Source organism: Canis lupus, chromosome 18 (assembly GCF_003254725.2).
Source record: "Canis lupus dingo isolate Sandy chromosome 18, ASM325472v2, whole genome shotgun sequence".
Lineage (NCBI taxonomy): Eukaryota > Metazoa > Chordata > Mammalia > Carnivora > Canidae > Canis > Canis lupus.
This window is the reverse complement of record NC_064260.1, coordinates 25,598,946-25,617,935: the sequence shown is the minus strand read 5'-3', so window position 1 is coordinate 25,617,935 and position 18,990 is coordinate 25,598,946. Positions and strand designations below refer to the sequence as shown.

Sequence of the window (18,990 nt, the reverse complement as noted above, 5' to 3'; positions counted from 1 at the left end):
GCTGCCCGGCCCGAGGGCTTTATATTCCGTTAGGGACCCTTCAAAAGAGATTGTATTTATTATTTCAGCAAGAGCGAGAGTGAGAGACAGAGACAGAGTGAGAGAGAGAGAGGGATAGAGGGCGACAGCGACAGCACGAGAGAGAAAGCGAGAAAGGGAGAGAGCGAGAGTGAGGGAGAGCGAGACCAAGGGAGAGTGAGAGAGAGAGAGAGAGAGAGCGAGACAGAGAGCAAAAGAGAGCGAGAAGGACAGAGAGAGCGAGAGGGAAAGAGAATGAGAGAGAGCGAGAGTGACTAGCGACAGCAAGAGACAGCGAGAGAGCGAAGGAGAGAGAGAGAGAGAGAGAGCGCGAGAGAGCAGGAGAGCGACAGCGACAGGACGAGAGCGAGAGAGCGAGTGTTGAAGCCTCCGGGGTCGTAGGCTGTGTCTCTCCGCTCACTTCTGGCCGCATGGCTCTGCCGACGGCTCCGTAGGCCACAGGCCCAGAGTCCAGGCTCCGCTAAAGGCAAGCGAGGGAATTAGGGGCGATGGCACTGGTGGGGCTACACAGTTGAATACAACATTTTGTTTTTTAAGTCTACTTTTTTTAGTAAGCTCCACACCTACTGTGGGGCTTAAACCCATGACCCCGAGACCAAGAATCTCATGCTCCCCTAAGCCAGCCAGGCATCCTCGGGGATGTATTTTTTAAAATTCGTAGAACCAGGCATCGTAAAGAGTAGACATAAGTAGTAACCTAAACTTCACAAAAATGTGATCCCAGGTTTGAAGACAAAGGCTTTGGTGATGCTCAATAAAGGATGCAGAGCTGGGCAGCTCAGCCTGACACAAGGGTCCCCGAATCCCGGCCAGAGCCTCTGGCCGTTAAAAGCTGGGATGTGCAGCCTTGAGGAGCACTCCGTCCTCCTGGGACTGATGAGGATGTCCACGACCCTCCAGAATAGGACAGAAGCTGGAGCCATCACCCTCATGCTGACACAGGTGACGCAGGTGTTGGAGCTGTTTTGTGACCATTTCCTGTAGGGTTTTATGGGGTGTGTGGAACACTTAACACACTATTTATTTGGCTTGCAAGAGTCGTTCAATAGCCTAAGAATCTCTCCTTAGTCAACAAAACAAGAAGACAATATCAGCAAAGCTGTAGAAGTTTCTTTTTTTTTTCAAGATTTTATTTATTTATTCATGAGAGACACAGAGACACAGGCAGAGGGAGTAGCAGGCTCCATGCAGGGAGCCCGACGTGGGACTCGATCCCCGGACCCGGGATCATGCCCTGAGCCAAAGGCAGACGCCCAACCACCGAGTCACCCAGGGTCCCGCTGTAGAAGATTCTGAACAACCATCATTCAAGGAGATACATGACATTTGTGGCACCGTCCATCCCACGACAGGGAAATACCCATTCTTTTCAGATAGATACAGAGCATTCAGCAAGACAGACCATATCCTGCATCAGAAAAGAAAGCTTAACACAGTTTTTAAAAGAATGGAAATCATAAAAAGTATGTTCTCCGATCACAAAAGAATTAAATTAGGAACAAACAGAAAGGGGTCCCCAGGTGGCTTGGCGGCTGAGCATCTGCCTCAGGTTCAGGGTGTGACCCCAGGGTCCTGGAATCGAGTCCCACATCGGGTTCCCTGCACAGAGCCTGCTTCTCCCTCTGCCTGTGTCTCTGCCTCTCTCTCGCTCTCTCTTTCTGTCTCTGATGAATAAATAGCTAAAATCTTTTTTTAAAAAAGAGAAACAAACAGAAAGCTAACAGGGAAATCTCCAAAAATTTTGGAATTAACACAAGCTTAGAGATAATCTGTGGGTCAAAGGAGAAGTTGGAAAATATTTTGGAAAATGAAAATACATCATATCACAATTTTTTTTTCATATCACAATTTTTTTAAAAGATTTTTATTTATTTATTTGACAGAGAGACTGTGCCGGCAAGGAGGGGTGGTGCTGGGCAGAGGGAGAGGGAGAAGCAGGCTCCTCATGGAGCAGGGAGTTTGATATGGGACTCAATCCCAGACCCTGAGATCATGACCTGAGCCGAGCCGAGGGCAGAGTGTTCACCAACTGAGCCACCCAGGTGTCCCCGTCATGTCAAAATTTAAGGGTTGGAGCTAAAGCTATACTCAGGAAAATTCACGGATTAACTACTTTACTTAATTTGAAAAGGAGGATGGTCTCAAATTAATGCAAAGTAGATCCAAAGAAGAAATACCGCACGATCCTATTGACTGATGCAGAAAAAAACACCTGACAACATTCAACATGCACTCGTGATAAAAGTGCTTAGCAATCTAGAAATAGGAGGAACTTCCTCAACCCGAGGAAGCACGATGAAACCCCGCAGTCGGCACGATGCTTCAAGATGCAAGGCTGAGTGCCTTCCACCTGAACTCCGGAACAAGGCGGGGGGGGGGGGGGGCGGGGGGGGCTCTCTCCGCCCCATTCAGCTCTGTGCTCCTATCGCCCTAGCCAGCCCTAGCCAGTGCGAGCGAGCAATAGGCAACATGTAATAATAGACACCCAGATTGGACAGGGAGGAGGAAACCGCCCCTGTTCACAGACAACATGACCGTCTAAGTAAAACCCCAAGGAAACTACGAAAGCTCCTCAAACTAGTAAGTCAGCTTAGTGGGAGAGCAGGATACAAAGTTGACGATAAAGCCCAGCAGTGAATAACTGGAAGCCAAAAGTAAAAAGTAAAACACAACACCATTTACAACAGCTGTAATAACACATGAAATATATAGACATCTGACAAAACATGTACAGGGTCAGGGTACCTGGGTGGCTCAGTCGGGGAGGCGTCTGCCTTAGGCTCAGGGCGTGGTCCCAGGGGCCTGGGATGGAGCCCCACGTGGGGCTCCTTGCTCAGTGAGGGGTCTGCTTCTTCTCCCTCTGCCTCTCCCCCACCTTATGTGCACATGCGTGTGCACTCTCTCTCTCTCAAATTTTTTAAAAGGCTAAAAATTGGGACACCTGGGTGGCTCAGCAGTTGAGTGTCTGCCTTCAGCTCAGGGCGTGATCCTTGAGTCTCCGGATCGAGTCCCATGTCGGGCTCCCTGCATGGAACCTGCTCCTTCCTCTGTCTGTGTCTCTGCCTCTCTCTCTCTCTCTCTCTCTCTCTCTCTCTGTATGTCTCATAAATAAATAAATAAAATCTTTTAAAAAAATAAATAAAACTATAAGTTAAAAAAAAATAAAAGTCAAAAATGTTTTCCCCTCATAGAATGGGAGAAAATATCAGCAAATCACATTTTCAGCAAATGACTTGTACGCAACATATATAAAGAACTCTCAGAGCTCAACAATTACATCACAACAAAGAAAACTCCAGATCAATATCCCTTATAAATATATATACGAAACTCTTCAACAAACTATGAACAAACCAAATCCAGCAGCATTTTTTTTAAAGGATTATGCACTATGACTATGACTAACTGGGGATTTATTCCAGGAATGCAAGGGTAATTCAACAAACAAAATTCAATCAATGTAATACATCACATTACTAGAAAGAGGGGAAAACCCATTTAATCAACTCAATAGGTGCAGAAAAAGCATTTGATGAAATCCAATACCCTTTTATAATAAAAAAGACTCAATAAACTATGAAAAGAAAGAAACTTCCTCAACATGGTAAAGGACATCTATCAAAAACCCACAGCAAACACCACACTCAATAGTTGGGAGACTGAAAGCTTTTTTTCCCTAAGATCAAGACAAAGACAAGAATACCCAGTTTTGCTGCTTCTCTTCATCATGTGCTGGAAGTTCTAGCTAGAATAATTAGGCAAGAAAAAGAAATAAAAGGTACCCAGAATTGGAAGGGGATAAGTAAGCTATTTCTATTTGCAGATGACATGGTCTAAGGCATAGAAAATCCAACAAAACAAAACCCTACTACAGCTAATAAATACATTCAGCAAAGTTGCAGGATATGAGATCACTGTATTTCTCTACAGTAGTAATGAACAATCCAGAAATGAAATTAAGAGGGCAGCCCAGTGGCCCAACGGTTTAGCGCCGCCTTCGGCCCAGGGCGTGATCCTGGAGTCCCGGGATCGAGTCCCGTGTCGGGCTTCCTGCATGGAGCCTGCTTCTCCCTCTGCCTGGGTCTCTGCCTCTCTCTCTGTGTCTCTGTGTTTCTCATGAATAAATAAATATAATAAAAAAGAAATTAAGAAAATAATTCATTTGTAACAGTATCAAAAAGAATAAAATACTCAGAAGATAACCCTCTAGGGTCCCCTCTGTCTTCGGGAGCTCTGTAGTATCACTCAAACTTTACTATCATTCAATAAATTTTCTTTGCTGCCCACCAAAAAAGTAATTAATTAAAATACTCAGAAATAAATTTAAGCGGGGCATCTGGGTGGCACAGTCAATTGGGAGTCCAGCTCTGGCTTTCAGCTCGGGTCATGATCTCAGGGTCATGTGATGAAGCCCCCAAGCTGGGCTTTTTTTTTTTTTTTTTTTAAGATTTATTTATTTGTTTATTCAGATAGAGAGAGACAGGCTCCAGGCAGGGAGCCTGATGCGGGACTAGATCCCGGGTCTCCAGGATCACACCCCAGGCTGCAGGCGGTGCTAAACCACTGTGCCACCGGGGCTGCCCCAAGCTGGGCTTTATACTCAGCTCAGAGTCTGCTTGGGATTCTCTCTCCCTTTCCCTCTGCCCCTCCGACTTGTGCTGTCTCTCTCTCTCTCTCAAATAAATAAATAAATCTGAAAAAAAAGAAAGAAATTTAACCAAGAATGTGAGTCATGTACACTGAAAGCTACGAAACATTGCTGGGGAAGATTAAAGCCGACGATGTTCATGGCTTGAAAGACTTCATATTGTTACGATGGCCTTTCAAAACCCCGTTGGCCTCTTTTTTTTTTTTTTTAAGAAATGTTAAAGCCAACCCTAAGTTCGTATGGAAGTGTACGTAAGGAACCACAAATAAAACAATCTTGAAAAAGAAAAACAAAGTTGTAGGACTCACAGCTCCTGATTTAAAAACTTAGCACAGGGGGGCCTGGGTGGCTCAGTGGTGGAGCCGCTAACTGTGGCCCAGGGCGTGACCCGGTCCCGGATGAGTCCCACATGGAGTTCCCCGCAGGGAACCTGCTTCTCCCGCTGCCTGTGTCACTGCCTCTCTGTCTCCCATGAATAAATAAATAAAATCTTAAAAAAAAAAAATCTTTTGTGCATCAAAGGTCACTATCAAGAGAGCGAAAAGAAAACTCACAGAATGGGAGAAAATATTTACAAATCACGTATGTGATAAGAGTCTAGTACCCAGGGGCGCCTCGGTGGCTCAGTGGGTTCCCCGCAGGGGAGCGGGAAGGAGGGGGGGCCAGGAGGGGAGGCGCGGGCACAGCTGGAGGCCTGAGCCTCCTTCCCGAGGCTGGAGGCCTGAGCCTGCGCCCTGAGTCACTCCTGCTTGATCGATCCGGGGTCAGGTCAGGCTTTTAAAAACCAGTACTGATGAAATTCTTGACCAGAAAGTGCGAACTAGTAAATGAAGTTGTAAACTAGTAGTTCTTAAAAAAAATAAAAAAATAAAAATAAAAAATAAAATTGAAATAAACCAGTTCTTGTGTTAAACTTTACATTTACTTCTTAAAAGATTGTATTTAAGTTTTTATCTATTCATTCATTTAAGTCATCTCGACACCCAACCCGGGGATCAGGAATCCCACGTCCTATCCACCCAGCCCGCCGGGCGCCCCAAACTTTACATTCATTTACAAATAGTCAGTGGGACGCCTGAGCGGCTCGGGTGGGATGTCGGGGGCCTGGGGTGCAGCCCCACAGCCGCCTCCCTGCTCAGCCAGGAGCCTCTCCTCCCTCTCCTTCCGCCCGATGCTCCCCCTGCCTGTGCGCCCCCGCTCTCTCTGTCTCTCTCTTAAATTAAAAAAATAAAAATAATTAGTAGACTTTCCTTAAAGAGCAGTTTTAGGGTCACGGAAACATTGATCAGGAAGTACAGAAAGTAAGCACGCGGACCCAGCCCGCGCCCCGCCCGCCGCTGTCTCCCCACGCGCTCCTGTCCCCGCGGGCCCTCGGCTCCAGGCGCCCTCCCCGACCCCCGCGGGCCCCCAGCCCCCAGCCCCGAGGGGCGCCGACGCGGCGGTGCGGGCGGGAGGCCAGCCGGGCCGACAGCTGCGGGGGCGGCCCTGACCTTCCCGGCGATCGATGCGGCGCGGCCTGGCCGCGCGGAGCCGGGGCGGGGGAGCCGGGCGGGGAGCCGGGGCGGTGCTCCCCCCTACCCCGGGCGCTATAAAGGGGCCGCGCTCGCTCCGGGCGCCGCCGCCTCCGCTCCCCGCGCCCACCGCCGCCCACCATGGCCCTCCCGGCCCCGCCGCTGCTGCTGCTGCTGCTGGCGCTGCTGCCCCGGGGCCCCGCCGCGCTCCCCGCGCCCCGCAGGTGAGCCCCGGGCCGGACCCGCCCCGCCTCGCCCCGCCCCGCCCCCGCCCCCGCCCGGCCCCGACGGCCCTGACCGCCCCTCGCCCCTCTGCCCCTCCGCCCCTCGCCCCTGCACCTCTCGCCCCTCCGCCCCTCGCATCTCGCTCCTCCGTCCCTCCGCCCCGCGCCCCTCCGTCCCTCCTCCCCTCGCCCCTCCGCCCCTCGCCCCTCCTCCCCTCGCCCCTCGTCCCTCCGCCCCTCGCCCCTCCTCCCCTCCGCCCCTCCTCCCCTCCGCCCCTCGCCCCTCCTCCCCTTCGCCCCTCCGCCCCTTCACCCCTCCGCCCCTCGCCCCTCCGCCCCTCGCCCCTCCGTCCCTCCGCAGGGCCCCGCGGCACTCGGACGGCACGTTCACCAGCGAGCTCAGCCGCCTGCGGGAGAGCGCCCGGCTGCAGCGGCTGCTCCAGGGGCTGGTGGGGAAGCGCAGGTGAGGGCGGGGCGGGGACGGGGCGGGGGGGGTGGTGCTGGGACCGGGTCGGAGGGCGCCTGGCTGGGGCAGCCCCAGGACTAACGCTGGTCGGGGCGGGGGGCAGCGAGCAGGACGCAGAGAACAGCACGAGCTGGACCACGGCCCCCGACGGCCGCCTGTGCCTGCGCTGGCCCGACTCGCCCGCCCTGCGCGCCTGGTGAGCACCGGCCCTGGGCCCGGGGGGCGCGGAGGTGAGGGGCGCTGGTGACCCGGAGGCCAGCTTCTCGCTCCCGCCTCACCCGCTGTGTCCACAGGGTGCCCCTGAGGGACCCCCTGGATCAGGCCTGGGCTCCCCAGCCGCCTCCCGGAACCGGGTCTGGGGCCTCGTTTTCGGAGCCGGCCATCCCTGCTGCCCAGGTGACACGGAGGAGGCCTTGAGGAAGAAGGGACCTGCCGCGGCAGCCGCCACGGCCGCCGCCCGGAGCCGACTGGGGCCTGGACGGGAGGGGGCAGGGGACGGGTTGTAACTGTCACCAATAAAGAGGAATTCAGACGGTGGCCCTCTGAGCTCCCTCTGCGCCGTCCCCCAGGGCGGGGCTGGCGGCACCAGGCGACCACAGGCTCCAGGACTGTGGCCACACCCAGTGCCCTTTACACCTGGGAGCCTGTGGGGCGCCTCACCTCCCTTCTGTCTCCTGTCCTGTCACCTGAGCTCCCCAGAGACCCATCCGGATCCCTGCCAGCTACTCAGCAAACATTCAGGGGCTCTGGGGGGGCACAGGACACCTGCCCTGGAGGCCCCTTGTCACGGTGCCAGCCGGTGGGAGGACCTGGGGGGCAAGGAGGCTCAGGCCGGGCAGGAAGAGGTGACGGGCATGGGTGCCACCAGGGGCCCAGGAGTGCACCCCAGGGGGAGGCTGTGAGCCTGGCTCCTGCTCCCGGCTGTGTGGTCTGAGCCTGTGCAGAGGGGGATGACACCCCAGGGGAGCCACGGAGGCGGTGCTGACACAGGAAGGGATGAGGCCAGGAGCCAAGGGCGAGGAAGCAGAAGGGCCACACCCCCTACTGTCCCTGCGTGGGGGGGGGCCTCTCCCCTGCTGCCTTGGGCTTGGGGGCCCTTGGGGTAGGGCGGCAGGGGCCAGGGCCCAGGAGCCTGCCAGGGACCCCTGAAGACCCGGGCTCCCCCCGCCCCGAGCTCCCAGCAGCCTCCAGAAACACTGCCGCCCCCACCCCTGCCCTTGGAGGAAGTGGGGTGTTTCCAGCACAGGCAGGGGCGACCCCAGGACACAGACTGTGCAGGGAGGGGAGGTGGGCTTGGAGGGAACACCCGGGGTCTGACTTGGCTCCAAGATGATTCTGGAAGGAGAGCCCAGCGAAGGGGCGGCCGGGGCTAGGGGGACGGGTGGGTACAGCAGACACGGGAGCCAGGCCTGGGCCCCCAACCCCTGCCCCGGCTGCGCCCACCCAGCACGACCCGGGCCCTGCGCAGGCCCATGGAGCCCTGAGCCGGGAGCCCCCGTGGCCATGGCCCCCGCACGTGGCCCAGGGCTGGTGGGCAACCACGGGACGCCCCCTCCAGGCAGCTGGCCAGGCCTGGGTGGCGGCCGGCGAAAGCCCCCCTGCTGGAGGCCGAGGCCTGTAAAGGATCACACTGTGGGGCGGTGCCTGGCGGGGCAAAGGTCGCCCGCTGAGCCGCCACCCGGCAGCCAGCTGCGCACAGGGTCGAGCAGCGCGGCCCACGGAGATGGGGGCTTGGGCCCTGCTGCTGCCGCTGCTGGTGGCCACGGCACGGGCCCAGGGTAGCTGCGGGGCGGCGGGGGCAGTTGGGGCGGCGGGGGGGGGGTGCAGGGGCGGGGGGGGTGGGGGGCACTGAGCCTTCCCTTCCTGCTCTCCAGTCTGCGCCGTGAGCAACAACATCTTCGAGGTCCAGGAGAACACGATTCAGAGCGGGCCCCTGGCTCACATCGACGTCCCCGCGGGCCAGCAGGTGACCCTCGGGTCGTCGTCCACTCCCTTCGCCTTTCGGATCCAGGGGACTGAGCTGTTTCTCAACGTGACTCCTGACTATGAGGTGCAGACGGGGGGCCGGGTGGGGCCCCACACAGGGCAGCTGAGTGGCGGGCGCGCTCCTCGGACCGGGGCTGTCCCAGGCTCGGGGTCCGTCTGCTCGGGGTCCGTCTGCGCTTCGCTGGCCGCCCCGCCCCCGCATCATCCACGGACCCCTCTGGGGCCTCCAGGCTTGGTGATGCCCTGGCCCCAAGGGGCATAGGGCCATTAGGGGCTGGAGCTGCCCCTGGACTTAGCGTGGACGCTGGGGACCCTGGTGACCACCCGGCCCCCGTCTGCCCCCCAGGAGAACACCCTGCTGGAGGCGCACCTGGAGTGCAAGAGTGGCAACACCGTGGTGAGTACCCCCATCCCCTGCCTCTGGGTCGCCGCCCCCACCCTATGACATCACAGCTCTTGGGCTTGGACCTCTGCACTCTGTTCTGACTGGTCCAGGGCCCCGCCCTGGGGACCTCACCCTGTGCGGTTTACAAGTGTCGCTCCTGGGCTGGCGCCCCCACTTCCTCCCGCCCAGACTGCCCCGAGGTGCAGACCCCCCAGCACAGAGGCACCTTGCTCAGCCGGTTCCCTCGCCCCCACCCCACACCTCTCTCCATCGGCAAGTCCGTGAGCTCTGCCTGAAGCTGGACTCCAGACCAACCAGGGCCTTGGCCACCAGCATCTCCCTTCCGGAAACTTGGAGCTGGCTGCTTGCTCCCCTCCCGGCCTCAGCCAGTCCAGTCTCAGTGTGGCAGGACCATCGGGCCCAGCCAGCGGCGCATCCCCGCCCGGCGCCCCGGCTGCTCTCCCGCTCAGAGGCAAGGCTGAATGCCCCGGGCAGCGGGCAGCGCCAGGTGCCCCAGCCCGAGGCCGCTCCAGCTGCCCTTGAGCCCTCTCCCCAGACGCGCACCTGCCTCCCGCTGTCGCCCCTCGGCCTTCGCTCCAGGACCACCTTCTCAAGGGGCCCCTGACCACTCTGTCCTGAGCTGCAAGCCCGGCCCCCACGCACCTGTCGGCTTGCCCACGGTCCCCGGTCCTTCCGATTTTGTCATTATCTGCAAAGGGACTCGTGGGCATCATGTGACCCCCGATGCCCGCCCTCCCCACAGTCACGGAGCCGCCAGCAAGGCCCACCCAGCGAGGCCGCCGGCTACTTCTCTCTAGCATCTGCCCCTCCGGCCCTTCCTCTCTAGTGTGTTTATTGAAGCAATCTCTCCCCTCAACGTGGGCCTGAACTCCCACCCCGAGATCAAGAGTCGCCCCCTCCTCCCACTGAGCCAGCCGGGTGCCCCTCCCGAGCCTCTTTCAACATATGGGTTCCCTTTCCTCTCTTCCTTTCTCCTCGAGAATTATTTTTGAAGCGATTTGCTCATTTCGCCGTGGTTCTCACCTGGGATTGGCGGTGCCCCAGCCCGGCCGGTAGCCAAGTCCTTCGCCCGGGCACCTGCCGTCCCCGGGCTCGCGGCGGCCCGTGTGTGATGCAGGGTGCTCAGGCCGTGTCCCCGCAGGTGACCCAGCTGAGGGTGATTGTGTTTGTGCTGGACGTCAACGACAACCCACCCAAGTTCCCCTTTAAACTCCGGGTGGAGGACGTGCCTGAGGTGAGAGCCGGGGGGTGGGGGGCGAGGGGCCGGAGAGCAGGGCTAGTGGCCTGGGCCTTGGCCTGGGGGACCAGGGGTCGAGGGTGTAGACACCACTCCCCTCCATCCCCAGGACAGTAAAGTGAACACCACTGTCATCCCTGAGACGGAACTGGAGGCTCAAGATCCCGACAAGGATGACGTCTTGTTCTACACCCTCCAAGAGGTGACCCCGGTCAGTGTCCCCGACCCCCACGCCAACTCTGAACCCTCCCGTCGGGCAGCCCCTCTCCATGTTCCCCAGGGTCTCAGGCTGAGTCGCACCCGCCCCCCCCGCCTCCCCAGGGTGCTGGTAGCTTCTTCTCCTTGCTGGGCACCAACCTGCCCGCCCTGCGGCTGGACCGGCCCCTGGACTTCTACAAGTGGCAGAACATGAGCCTCCTGCTGCTGGTGCGGGTGAGCAGGCCGGGACACCCCCCCGCTGCCCCCAGCCCCCGCTCGCAGGCCTGACCCCCGCTGCGCTCCCACAGGACACACAGGAGGAGAACGCCCAGCCCAGCCACACAGCCACGGCCACCCTGGTCCTGGACGTGCGGCCCGCCGACCTCCGGCCCCCCTGGTTCCTGCCCTGCGCCTATTCAGACCTTTACGTCTGCATCAACGCCGAGTACCAGGGGGCCATCCCCACAGGCCACAGACTGGTACTGGGGGTGGGGGGGCGGGGGGTGTGTGGGCTTGGGGCCCTGCGGCCGGGCCAGAACCCCTGGGGACCCGCTGAAGTGGGCCGCCCGCCACAAGAGGCACCCCAAGGCGCCGGGGGCAGCGGGGCAGACGCGGGCTCTAGGCCCCCATGGTACCGAGCACGTGTACCGAGTGCAGCCTCGGTGTGACTGCTCCCTGTCCCTCCTGGGGCCGCCATCGCTCAGATCAATCCGAGGTCTTTGCACAAATTCACCCCCACGGGGCGTGCTCAGCAGCCGTGTGGGGAACGGGGGCTGCGCTGGGCCCCGCTCAGCGGCCCCAGGTGTCTCCCCTGTCCCTGCTCCTGCAGCCAGCCCCCCTTGTCCTGCGTCCCGGGCCCATCTATGCCGTGGACGGGGATCGGGGCGTCAACCAGCGTGTCCTCTACAGCATCGTGACAGGTGAGTGCACGCTGGAGCCCTGCCTCTGCATCCTGGACCTGGGGGGACTTGCCCGTGGGCAGAGCCAGCGGGGGCCCCAGACCTCAGACCCCTGGACGGAGCGAGAGGCCTCACCTCCCCCCATCTTCGCAGGACAAGACGACGGCACATTTGCCATCGACGCCAACTCGGGCAACCTCACCATGACCAGGAGCGTCCCCAGCCCAAAGACCTTCACGCTGCTGGTCAAGGTGGGCGCCCTGGCCAGGCCTCCATGGGGCCGGGGCTTTGAGGACCTGCTTGTCGCTGAGGCCTCCCCCACCCCCAGGGTGAGCAGTCAGACGGCGCCCGCTACTCGGTGACCTGGGTCACGATCGAGGCCCGAAGTGCCACTGGCAGCGTGCCCCAGTTCCTGCAGAGCCGCTACTATGGCACCGTGGCGCTCAACTCTGCAGTGGGCGTGGAGGTCCGAGACACAGCCAGCCCCTCCCTGCCTCTGAGGGTCTCGGCTCAGGACCCCGACTTTCCGGTAGGCACCAGGCCCTCTGTGGGGGGGGAGTCGGGGGGCAGCCTGGGCCCAGGGCTCACTGCGCAGTGTCCAGGACCTCAACTCCGCCATCACGTATCGCATCACCAATAACACCGACTTCCGGATGGATGGCGAGATCGTGCGGACCGCCGCCCAGCTGACCCAAGAGGGGGTCTCCTATGCAGAGGTAAGGGTGGGGGGCACCCCCAAGGGGGGACGACGGCGGGGCCTGTGAGGGACCAGCCCCGCTTCTGCTCCAGGTTGAGGCCATGAACACCGTGACCGCAGGCACCGCCCGCTCGGTGCTGGAGATACAGGTGCTGGAGCCGCAGGGACCCGCCCCCACAGGTGAGCCCGGCTGCTCACCCCGGCGGGGGGCGGGGGCTCCCCGGGGCGGGCGCGCTGGACAGAGGCAAGCCCGGATCCTGTCCCTGGCCCCCCAGGTTCATCAGGGCCCCCAGAAACCCCCACACCCCCAGGGGCTGGAGGAACCACCAGCCTCTCGAGCAGCACTGCCTCAGAAGCCCCCAGGCCCCCGGGGCCCTCCCAGGGACCCTCTACGACCAGCTCTGGGGGGGGCGCTGGCCCACATCCCCCCACAACCACAACTCTGAGGCCACCAGCCTCATCTACGCCCGGGGGGCCCCCCAGTGTGGGAACCAGCACCTCCCTCCCATCAGCCTCACCCAGCGGGGGCTCAACACCAACACTGGAGCCAGGAACCTCTCAGCCGCTGGCCCCTGACCCCAGCAGGACCCCCCAGCCCTCAGGTAGCACCTCCCACTTGCCCTAGTCGCCCTCGGGGTGGTCCTGGGGGTCCTGGTAGGGCAGAGTCTGCCTGGGGTGGCCCAGCACGACCACGCTGACCGTGAAATCCTGAGACAGCCTGCTCTGGGCCGGGCAGGCACAGGCCCCGGGTGCCCCTGACTAGGCAGGCCGGGGAAGGTGTCCGGAGCATGGGGCAGGAGCCAGATTCGGGGTCCGGGGGACCCCGCGATTCCAGGCCTTCTGTGTACCGGCCCCAGCACTGCCTTCATGGCCTTCCAGGGTGCCGGACCCCTGGCTTCCACTGGGAGCTGGTGGGCACTGACGCCCGCCCGCCCGCCCTGCCTCCTGCAGCACGGCCTCCCCGACGGCCCCTGGGAGCAGCCAGCTCCTCGGTCGGGGGGTGAGTAGTGCCCTTCCCCGGAGCCTCAGCTGTCACGTCAGGGGGTGCAGAGCCTGGGGTGGGTGGTGGGGGTGCCGGGTGCCCGCAGTAGCCGGTGGCCTTGCCAGCAGGACCGGCCCAGAGCCAAGCTGAGGACCGGCGCTTCTCTGCGGTGGACATGGCGGCCCTGGGCGGGGTGCTGGGCGCGCTGCTGCTCCTGGCTCTGATCGCCCTCGTTATCCTGGGCCACAAGCAGTTCGGCAGGCGGCTCAAGTGCTGCTCCAGAAAAGCCCTGGTGAGGCCTGAGCGGGTGGGGGCAGCACCGAGGGCCCACGGGGGAGGGCAGGAGGGGGGGCCGGGCGGTCGTCCCAGCCCACGGAGTGTGGAGGCGGACACGGCAAGGAAAGGAAGGACCAGCCCGCGGCCCTGTCCCCCAGGACGGCTCCGGGGACAGTCCCAGCCCCAGCCGGGCCGGGGCCTGGGTGATGCCCTGATCGTCCCGTCTCCCCGCCAGGACCACCAGGCGCTCGCCTTCGACAACCAGGCCTTCTCGGACCCCCAAGAGGCCAACTGGGCGCCGGCTCCGCGCGCCTCCCCCGGCCCCACGCGGGCGGGGCCCCCCGAGCCCCCCGAGCCCACGCCCCAAGAGGCCTCTGGCTCCGCAGCCGCGGGCCCTGCCCCCGGCGCCCCCGAGGCGGCCCGGGATGGAGGCAGCCCCGCCGCCGTGAGGTCCATCCTGACCAAGGAGCGGCGGCCCGACGAGGGCGGCTACAAGGCCGTGTGGTTCGGGGAGGACATCGGGGCCGAGGCCGACGTGGTGGTCCTCAACGCGCCCGCCCCCGACGCGGCCCGCGCCCCCGACTCGGGCAGCGAGCACAGCGGCGACGGGGACGACGAGGACGGGGAGCCCGGCGGGGGCTCCACCTACGTCTAGCCCGGCGCCCCCCGCCCCCCGCGCAAAATAAAGGCACGGTGTCCAAGCTCTGCTGCGCCAGGGTGCCCAGAGCCGCCGCCGGAGGGGAAGGCGTGGCCTATGCGTCCCCTCCCCCGCCCCTCCCCCCGCCCCCCGCAGCTCTGCGTCCCGCTTCCCGTAAACCACCTGCCGCCTCGGGGCTTCCCGGGCTGGAGCCAGCTGGCGGCCCAAGTTCCTCTCCCGGTGTGACCGCGGCCGCACCCTGCGCGGCGGGGGCACCCCTTCTTTGCCTGGGGGCTGAGGGGCCCCCCTCGGGAACACTACTCTGGAGGGCGAGGTCCCGGGCCTGCGGGGCGCAGCGGCCGCAGCGGGGACAGAACCCCTCTGGGGGCCTCCTCAGGGGGGGACCTCCCTGACCCTCGTGGGCCCTCCGCGCTTTTCCTGATGAAAAGGCATCCCCAATGCCGTTCCAAATGTCTTATTCTTAGGGACATGTGAATGTTCTTGTCTGGATAATTCTCATTAAGAATCCAAAAGCTGGGCAGCCCCCGTGGCGCAGCGGTTTAGCGCCGCCTGCAGCCCAGGGCGTGACCATGGAGACCCGGGATCGAGTCCCACATCGGGCTCCCCGCATGGAGCCTGCTTCTCCCTCTGCCTGTGTCTCTGCCTCTCTTTGTGTCTCTATGAATAAATAAATAAAATCTTAAAAAATCGAAAAGCCACCGAGTGGGGGGGGCGCCTGGCTGGTTCTTCGGTTCCCTGGGGACAGTGGATTTCTGCTCAGGTCGTGATGTCAGGGTCCCAGGATCCAGCCGGGGTGGGGGTGGGGGTGGGGTCCGCACTCAGCGGGAAGTCTTCTAGGGGACCCTCTCCCTCTGCCTGCCCCCGCCCCCCAGTCTGCAGCTGTCTTTCAAATAAATGTCTTAAAAAAATAATCAAAAAAAACCCCAAGAGGCGGCCTAGATGGCCGAGTTGGTTGAGCATCCCACTCTGATCTCAGCTGTTTTTTTCTTTTTTTTTTTTTTTTTAATTCATCAGAGACCCAGAAAGACGCAGAGACATGGGCAGGAGGAGAAGCAGGCTCCCCGCGGGGAGCCCGATGCGGGACTCGATTCCGGGCCCCGGGGTCACGCCCGGAGTCCGGGGCACTCCCGTCTGTGGACCGGCCAGTGGGCTCCACTCTGGGCCCCCTCTACTTAACACTAAAAGAGAACCTGAACTATAGGGCTGCCACTTGCCCCACGCCCTCCTTCAACACCCACTTTCCTGGGAAAAAGGAAGAGCCTGGTTCTGTGTGGGGTCTTCAGCTGAGGCCCGGGTTGGTTGCCAGGGGCCCCCTGCCCCGTCCCGCCTCTGTGGGGGCGGGGTGCTCCTTGAGGCCCTCCCGCCGCCCCTGCACCGCCCGGCCCGGCCCGCACTCCGCAGCCTGCGCTGCCGTCAACACACGTGGGAACCTTCCGCCGCAGCGCTAGTCGGCTGCACCGGCGGCCGCGGCCCGCCCCCGGCTCGCCCCCGCCCCACCCCCGGCCCGCCCCCCGCCGGCCTCATAAAGGCGCGGGTCCCCAGCCCCACGGCGAGACGCACCTCCCCGCCCGGAGCCCCGCCGCGCAGGTGCTCGGAGGCCCGGCGCGTGCAGCGCGGGAGCAGCCCGGGCGGCGACGGGCCCGCGGAGCCGGGGCGGGCCCGAGGACAGGGGTCGCAGCGCCGGGGCCCCGGGGCGCGAGCGCGGAGGCCTCCCCGCGGCTTAGGTTTCGCTTTCCCGGGCGCGCGCGGTTTCGCTTTCCCGCCCCCGGGCACGCCCGCGCAGGCGTCGGTGCCGCTGTGGTCCCCGCGGGCCCCGCCAGCGCCCTCCCGCCCGGGCCGCGCCGCCCGCACCTGTGCTCACAGCAGCGCCGCCGCGGCCGGAACCGCACACCCGCAGCAGCCCGCCGCCCGCCGCCCGCCGCCCGGGCCATGGCCGTGCCCGCGGACAGGTGAGCGCCCGCCCGCCGCCGGGGTGCGTGGCCACCGGCCTCGCCCGCACCCTGACTGCCGGCCGCCGCCCGCAGGGGGGCCCCGCGCCCGCTCTTCGCAGACTGGCTCCTGGGGGAGGTGAGCAGCGGCCGCTACGAGGGCCTGCGGTGGCTGGACGCCGGCCGCACCCGCTTCCGCGTGCCCTGGAAGCACTTCGCGCGCAAGGACCTGGGGGAGGCCGACGCCCTCATCTTCAAGGTGGGCCGCGGCCCGGCGGGCAGGGGGGCTGCGGCCGGGCGGGCCCCAGGCTCACACCTTCCACCCCTCCCCAGGCCTGGGCGGTGGCCCGAGGCAGGTGGCCGCCCGGCGGCGGCCGTGACCAGCTGGCCTGCGAGGCCGCACTCCGCGCCGGCTGGAAAACCAACTTCCGCTGTGCCCTGCGCAGCACCCAGCGCTTTGTGATGCTCCAAGACAACTCCGGGGACCCCACTGACCCACATAAAGTGTACGCACTGAGCTCCGAGCCGGGGTGCAGAGGTGAGGAACCCCACGGCAGGGCCGCCGTAGGGGAGCCGGGCGCACAGGCCCGACACGGTGCGGCGAGGGCGCTGGGACCTCGCCCTGTACCGGAGCACATCCCTGGGGCAGGCTCGGGGTTTTGAGACAGACCTGAGAGAGGCAGGTGCCAGGTGGTTGGGGACGGGGGGGGGGGGGGGGGGGGGGAGCTGACTGGGCCTGCTGGGGTGGATTAGTGGTGGAGCCACCCTGCTCTGAGGGCCTACCCAAGGACACATCATGTCCACTGCAGTCTCACCCCATTCTCCCTCAGGAGCTGCGGCGATTAACCATGGGGAGAAGGCGGGTGAAGACACCCCACCACTGATGGTAAGCCGGTTCTGCCCCCGGTGCTCGTGTTCCCAGGTGGGGGCTGCCCTCCTTCCTGGGCTGGGGAGCTGCTTATGCTGGCCCTGTCTTCCCTGCAGGGTGGGCTCCCTAGGCCATGCCTGGGAGGAGATGCTGGCCAGAGGCTGGGGCACAGTCTGAGCCCTGAGCCCTGTGCCCCATGCGCCCCTTTGGGCCAAGCTGGCAATGCCGAGGATCTCTTGCTCCAGGCCCTACAGCAGAGCTGCCTGGAGGACCATTTGCTGGAAGCTGCATGGGGAGTGGATGCAATCACTCCAGGCACTCCTGGTGAGGCCGGCCAGATGGGGATGCTCTGCCTTGCAGGGCTCTGTGTGTGGGGGGGGGGGGGGCGGGGGGGGGGAGGAGCAGGGAGGACAGCACGGTCCTCGTGGAGAGGGAGGAGGATGTGCAGTAGAGGTGGTGCGAGCCACAGCTGTGCCCATTGTCGTGCTGCTCAGGCCCAGAGCTCCCTGACATGGAGCCATACCAGCCACGGGCAGCAGAGATGGCCCCAAGCCCTGAGCCCCAGGTCCTGCACCAGGCCCGGATGACAGGTGAGAGGAGCCCATGGGAGTGTGAAGGACGGAGGGCTTGGGGGGCCAGGTGCCAGTCAAGCCCTCCTTTCCTTCCAGATACAGGCCCAGCCTCGGAGCCGTGGCAGCCCCCCCAAGAGGTGGAGCCTTGCGCCCCAGTGGCAGGGGAGCAGGTCCTGGCCAGGCCCGGCTGCTCACAGCCAGGACTGCAGGCAGAGCTCAGGGCCCTGGATGTGACCATCATGTACAAGGGCCGCACGGTGCTGCAAGAGGTGGTGTGGCATCCAAGCTTTGTGCTCCTGTACGGGCCCCCCAGCCTGGCCACCAGGGCCACTGAGCCCCACTGCGTGGCCTTCCCAAGCCCGGCCAAGCTCGCGGACCAGAAGCAGCTTCACTACACAGAGAAGCTGCTGCAGCACGTGGCCCCTGGCCTGCAGCTGGAGTTACGGGGGCCGGGGCTATGGGCCCGGCGCCTGGGCAAATGCAAGGTCTACTGGGAGGTGGGAGGGCCCCTGGGCTCGGCCAGCCCCTCCACAGCCCCCCGCCTGCTGCAGAGGAACCAGGACACCCCCATCTTCGACTTCAGCACGTTCTTCCGAGGTCAGTGACGTGCCTATCCGGGGGCCGATGCTGCCCCACCCCCTCCCGTCCCACCGGGCCCTGCTCACCAGGTCCTGTCCTGCAGAGATGGCCGAGTTCCGGGCTCGCCGGCGTCGGGGCTCCCCATACTACACCATCTACCTGGGCTTTGGGCAGGACCTGTCGGCTGGAAGGCCCAAGGAGAAGAGCCTGGTCCTGGTGAAGGTGAGGCATGGGGTCCTGTGGGAAGGCTGTGCGCAGTGCCCAGCCAGCCTGCCGACAACCTCCCCCCCACTCCCCCCCCCCCAGCTGGAGCCACGGCTGTGCCGGGCGCACCTGGAGTACGTGCAGCGAGAAGGGGTGTCCTCCCTGGACAGCAGCAGCCTCGGCCTCTGCCTGTCCAGCTCCAACAGCCTCTACGAGGACCTGGAACACTTCCTCATGGAGGTAGAGCCACCTGCCTGAGCGCCGGGCCGCTCTCCCAGCCAATAAAAAGGACTTGAACCGATGCGTGGTGTCCTGACCAGGGGTGGGCGCTCAGAGGGCAGCACAGACTGAGGCTCACCCTACTTCCCTGGGGCCCGGGGAGGGACGCCACCACACTTGCATGCACTCCCACTCAGGCCTCCCGTGCAACCCGCTCTCCTCTGTCTTCACCATGAAGAAACAGGCCACACGCTTTAGAGCCAACAAACTCTACTCAAAGAATACAAAACGCTCTGGGGACAGCAGGTGTTTGCTCCTGGCAGGTGTGCTGGGGGGTGGGCACCACAAGCGGCCGACCCAGCTGTGCGCAGGGCCCCGCCTTCCAATCCAAGC

General features: G+C 62.8%; 3 protein-coding genes across 9 annotated transcripts; all 3 read left to right on the top strand.

The window, feature by feature from the left end:
* Positions 1 to 6,372: 6,372 nt before the first annotated feature.
* SCT (secretin) lies at positions 6,373 to 7,425 on the top strand (the record flags this gene model as incomplete). The annotated part of the gene is made up of 4 exons (XM_025452807.2): positions 6,373 to 6,422; positions 6,784 to 6,885; positions 6,992 to 7,084; positions 7,182 to 7,425. Coding segments are annotated over 4 exons (369 nt in total), but the record flags the coding sequence as incomplete, so codon positions are not given.
* Positions 7,426 to 8,526: 1,101 nt separating this feature from the next.
* On the top strand, positions 8,527 to 14,685 carry CDHR5 (cadherin related family member 5). Of its 6 annotated transcripts, none has more exons than XM_049096706.1 (15): positions 8,527 to 8,666; positions 8,763 to 8,938; positions 9,221 to 9,271; positions 10,422 to 10,514; positions 10,627 to 10,728; positions 10,839 to 10,949; positions 11,024 to 11,194; positions 11,545 to 11,635; positions 11,768 to 11,865; positions 11,943 to 12,143; positions 12,217 to 12,330; positions 12,404 to 12,491; positions 12,824 to 12,913; positions 13,422 to 13,585; positions 13,805 to 14,685. In XM_049096706.1, exons 1-15 carry the CDS (start codon positions 8,612 to 8,614, stop codon positions 14,222 to 14,224), a joined length of 2,025 nt encoding a protein of 674 aa, XP_048952663.1. In that variant the 5' UTR covers positions 8,527 to 8,611; the 3' UTR covers positions 14,225 to 14,685. The 6 variants fall into 6 exon arrangements, with proteins under 6 accessions (XP_048952663.1, XP_048952662.1, XP_048952661.1 ...); XM_049096705.1 differs by having other exon boundaries at positions 13,419 to 13,585; XM_049096704.1 differs by having other exon boundaries at positions 12,587 to 12,913.
* Positions 14,686 to 15,781: 1,096 nt separating this feature from the next.
* IRF7 (interferon regulatory factor 7) lies at positions 15,782 to 18,679 on the top strand. Of its 2 annotated transcripts, none has more exons than XM_035701438.2 (9): positions 15,782 to 16,176; positions 16,252 to 16,414; positions 16,489 to 16,693; positions 16,986 to 17,041; positions 17,269 to 17,347; positions 17,518 to 17,613; positions 17,692 to 18,192; positions 18,278 to 18,396; positions 18,481 to 18,679. In XM_035701438.2, exons 1-9 carry the CDS (start codon positions 16,157 to 16,159, stop codon positions 18,634 to 18,636), a joined length of 1,395 nt encoding a protein of 464 aa, XP_035557331.1. In that variant the 5' UTR covers positions 15,782 to 16,156; the 3' UTR covers positions 18,637 to 18,679. The 2 variants fall into 2 exon arrangements, with proteins under 2 accessions (XP_035557331.1, XP_035557330.1); XM_035701437.2 differs by having other exon boundaries at positions 17,140 to 17,347.
* The last annotated feature ends 311 nt before the right edge of the window (positions 18,680 to 18,990 follow it).

What these genes read in the sequence shown, in the direction of transcription:
- CDHR5 (XM_049096703.1), top strand. Translation starts at nt 8,612, where the DNA reads ATGGGGGCTTGGGCCCTGCTGCTGCCGCTGCTGGTGGCCACGGCACGG. An exon ending in GGGTGGAGGACGTGCCTGAG is followed by an intron (nt 10,515 to 10,626) that starts GTGAGAGCCGGG and finishes CTCCATCCCCAG; the next exon opens with GACAGTAAAGTGAACACCAC. An exon ending in TCCCCACAGGCCACAGACTG is followed by an intron (nt 11,195 to 11,544) that starts GTACTGGGGGTG and finishes CTGCTCCTGCAG; the next exon opens with CCAGCCCCCCTTGTCCTGCG.
- IRF7 (XM_035701437.2), top strand. Translation starts at nt 16,157, where the DNA reads ATGGCCGTGCCCGCGGACAG. An exon ending in ATGGCCGTGCCCGCGGACAG is followed by an intron (nt 16,177 to 16,251) that starts GTGAGCGCCCGC and finishes CGCCGCCCGCAG; the next exon opens with GGGGGCCCCGCGCCCGCTCT. An exon ending in AAGACACCCCACCACTGATG is followed by an intron (nt 17,042 to 17,139) that starts GTAAGCCGGTTC and finishes TCTTCCCTGCAG; the next exon opens with GGTGGGCTCCCTAGGCCATG.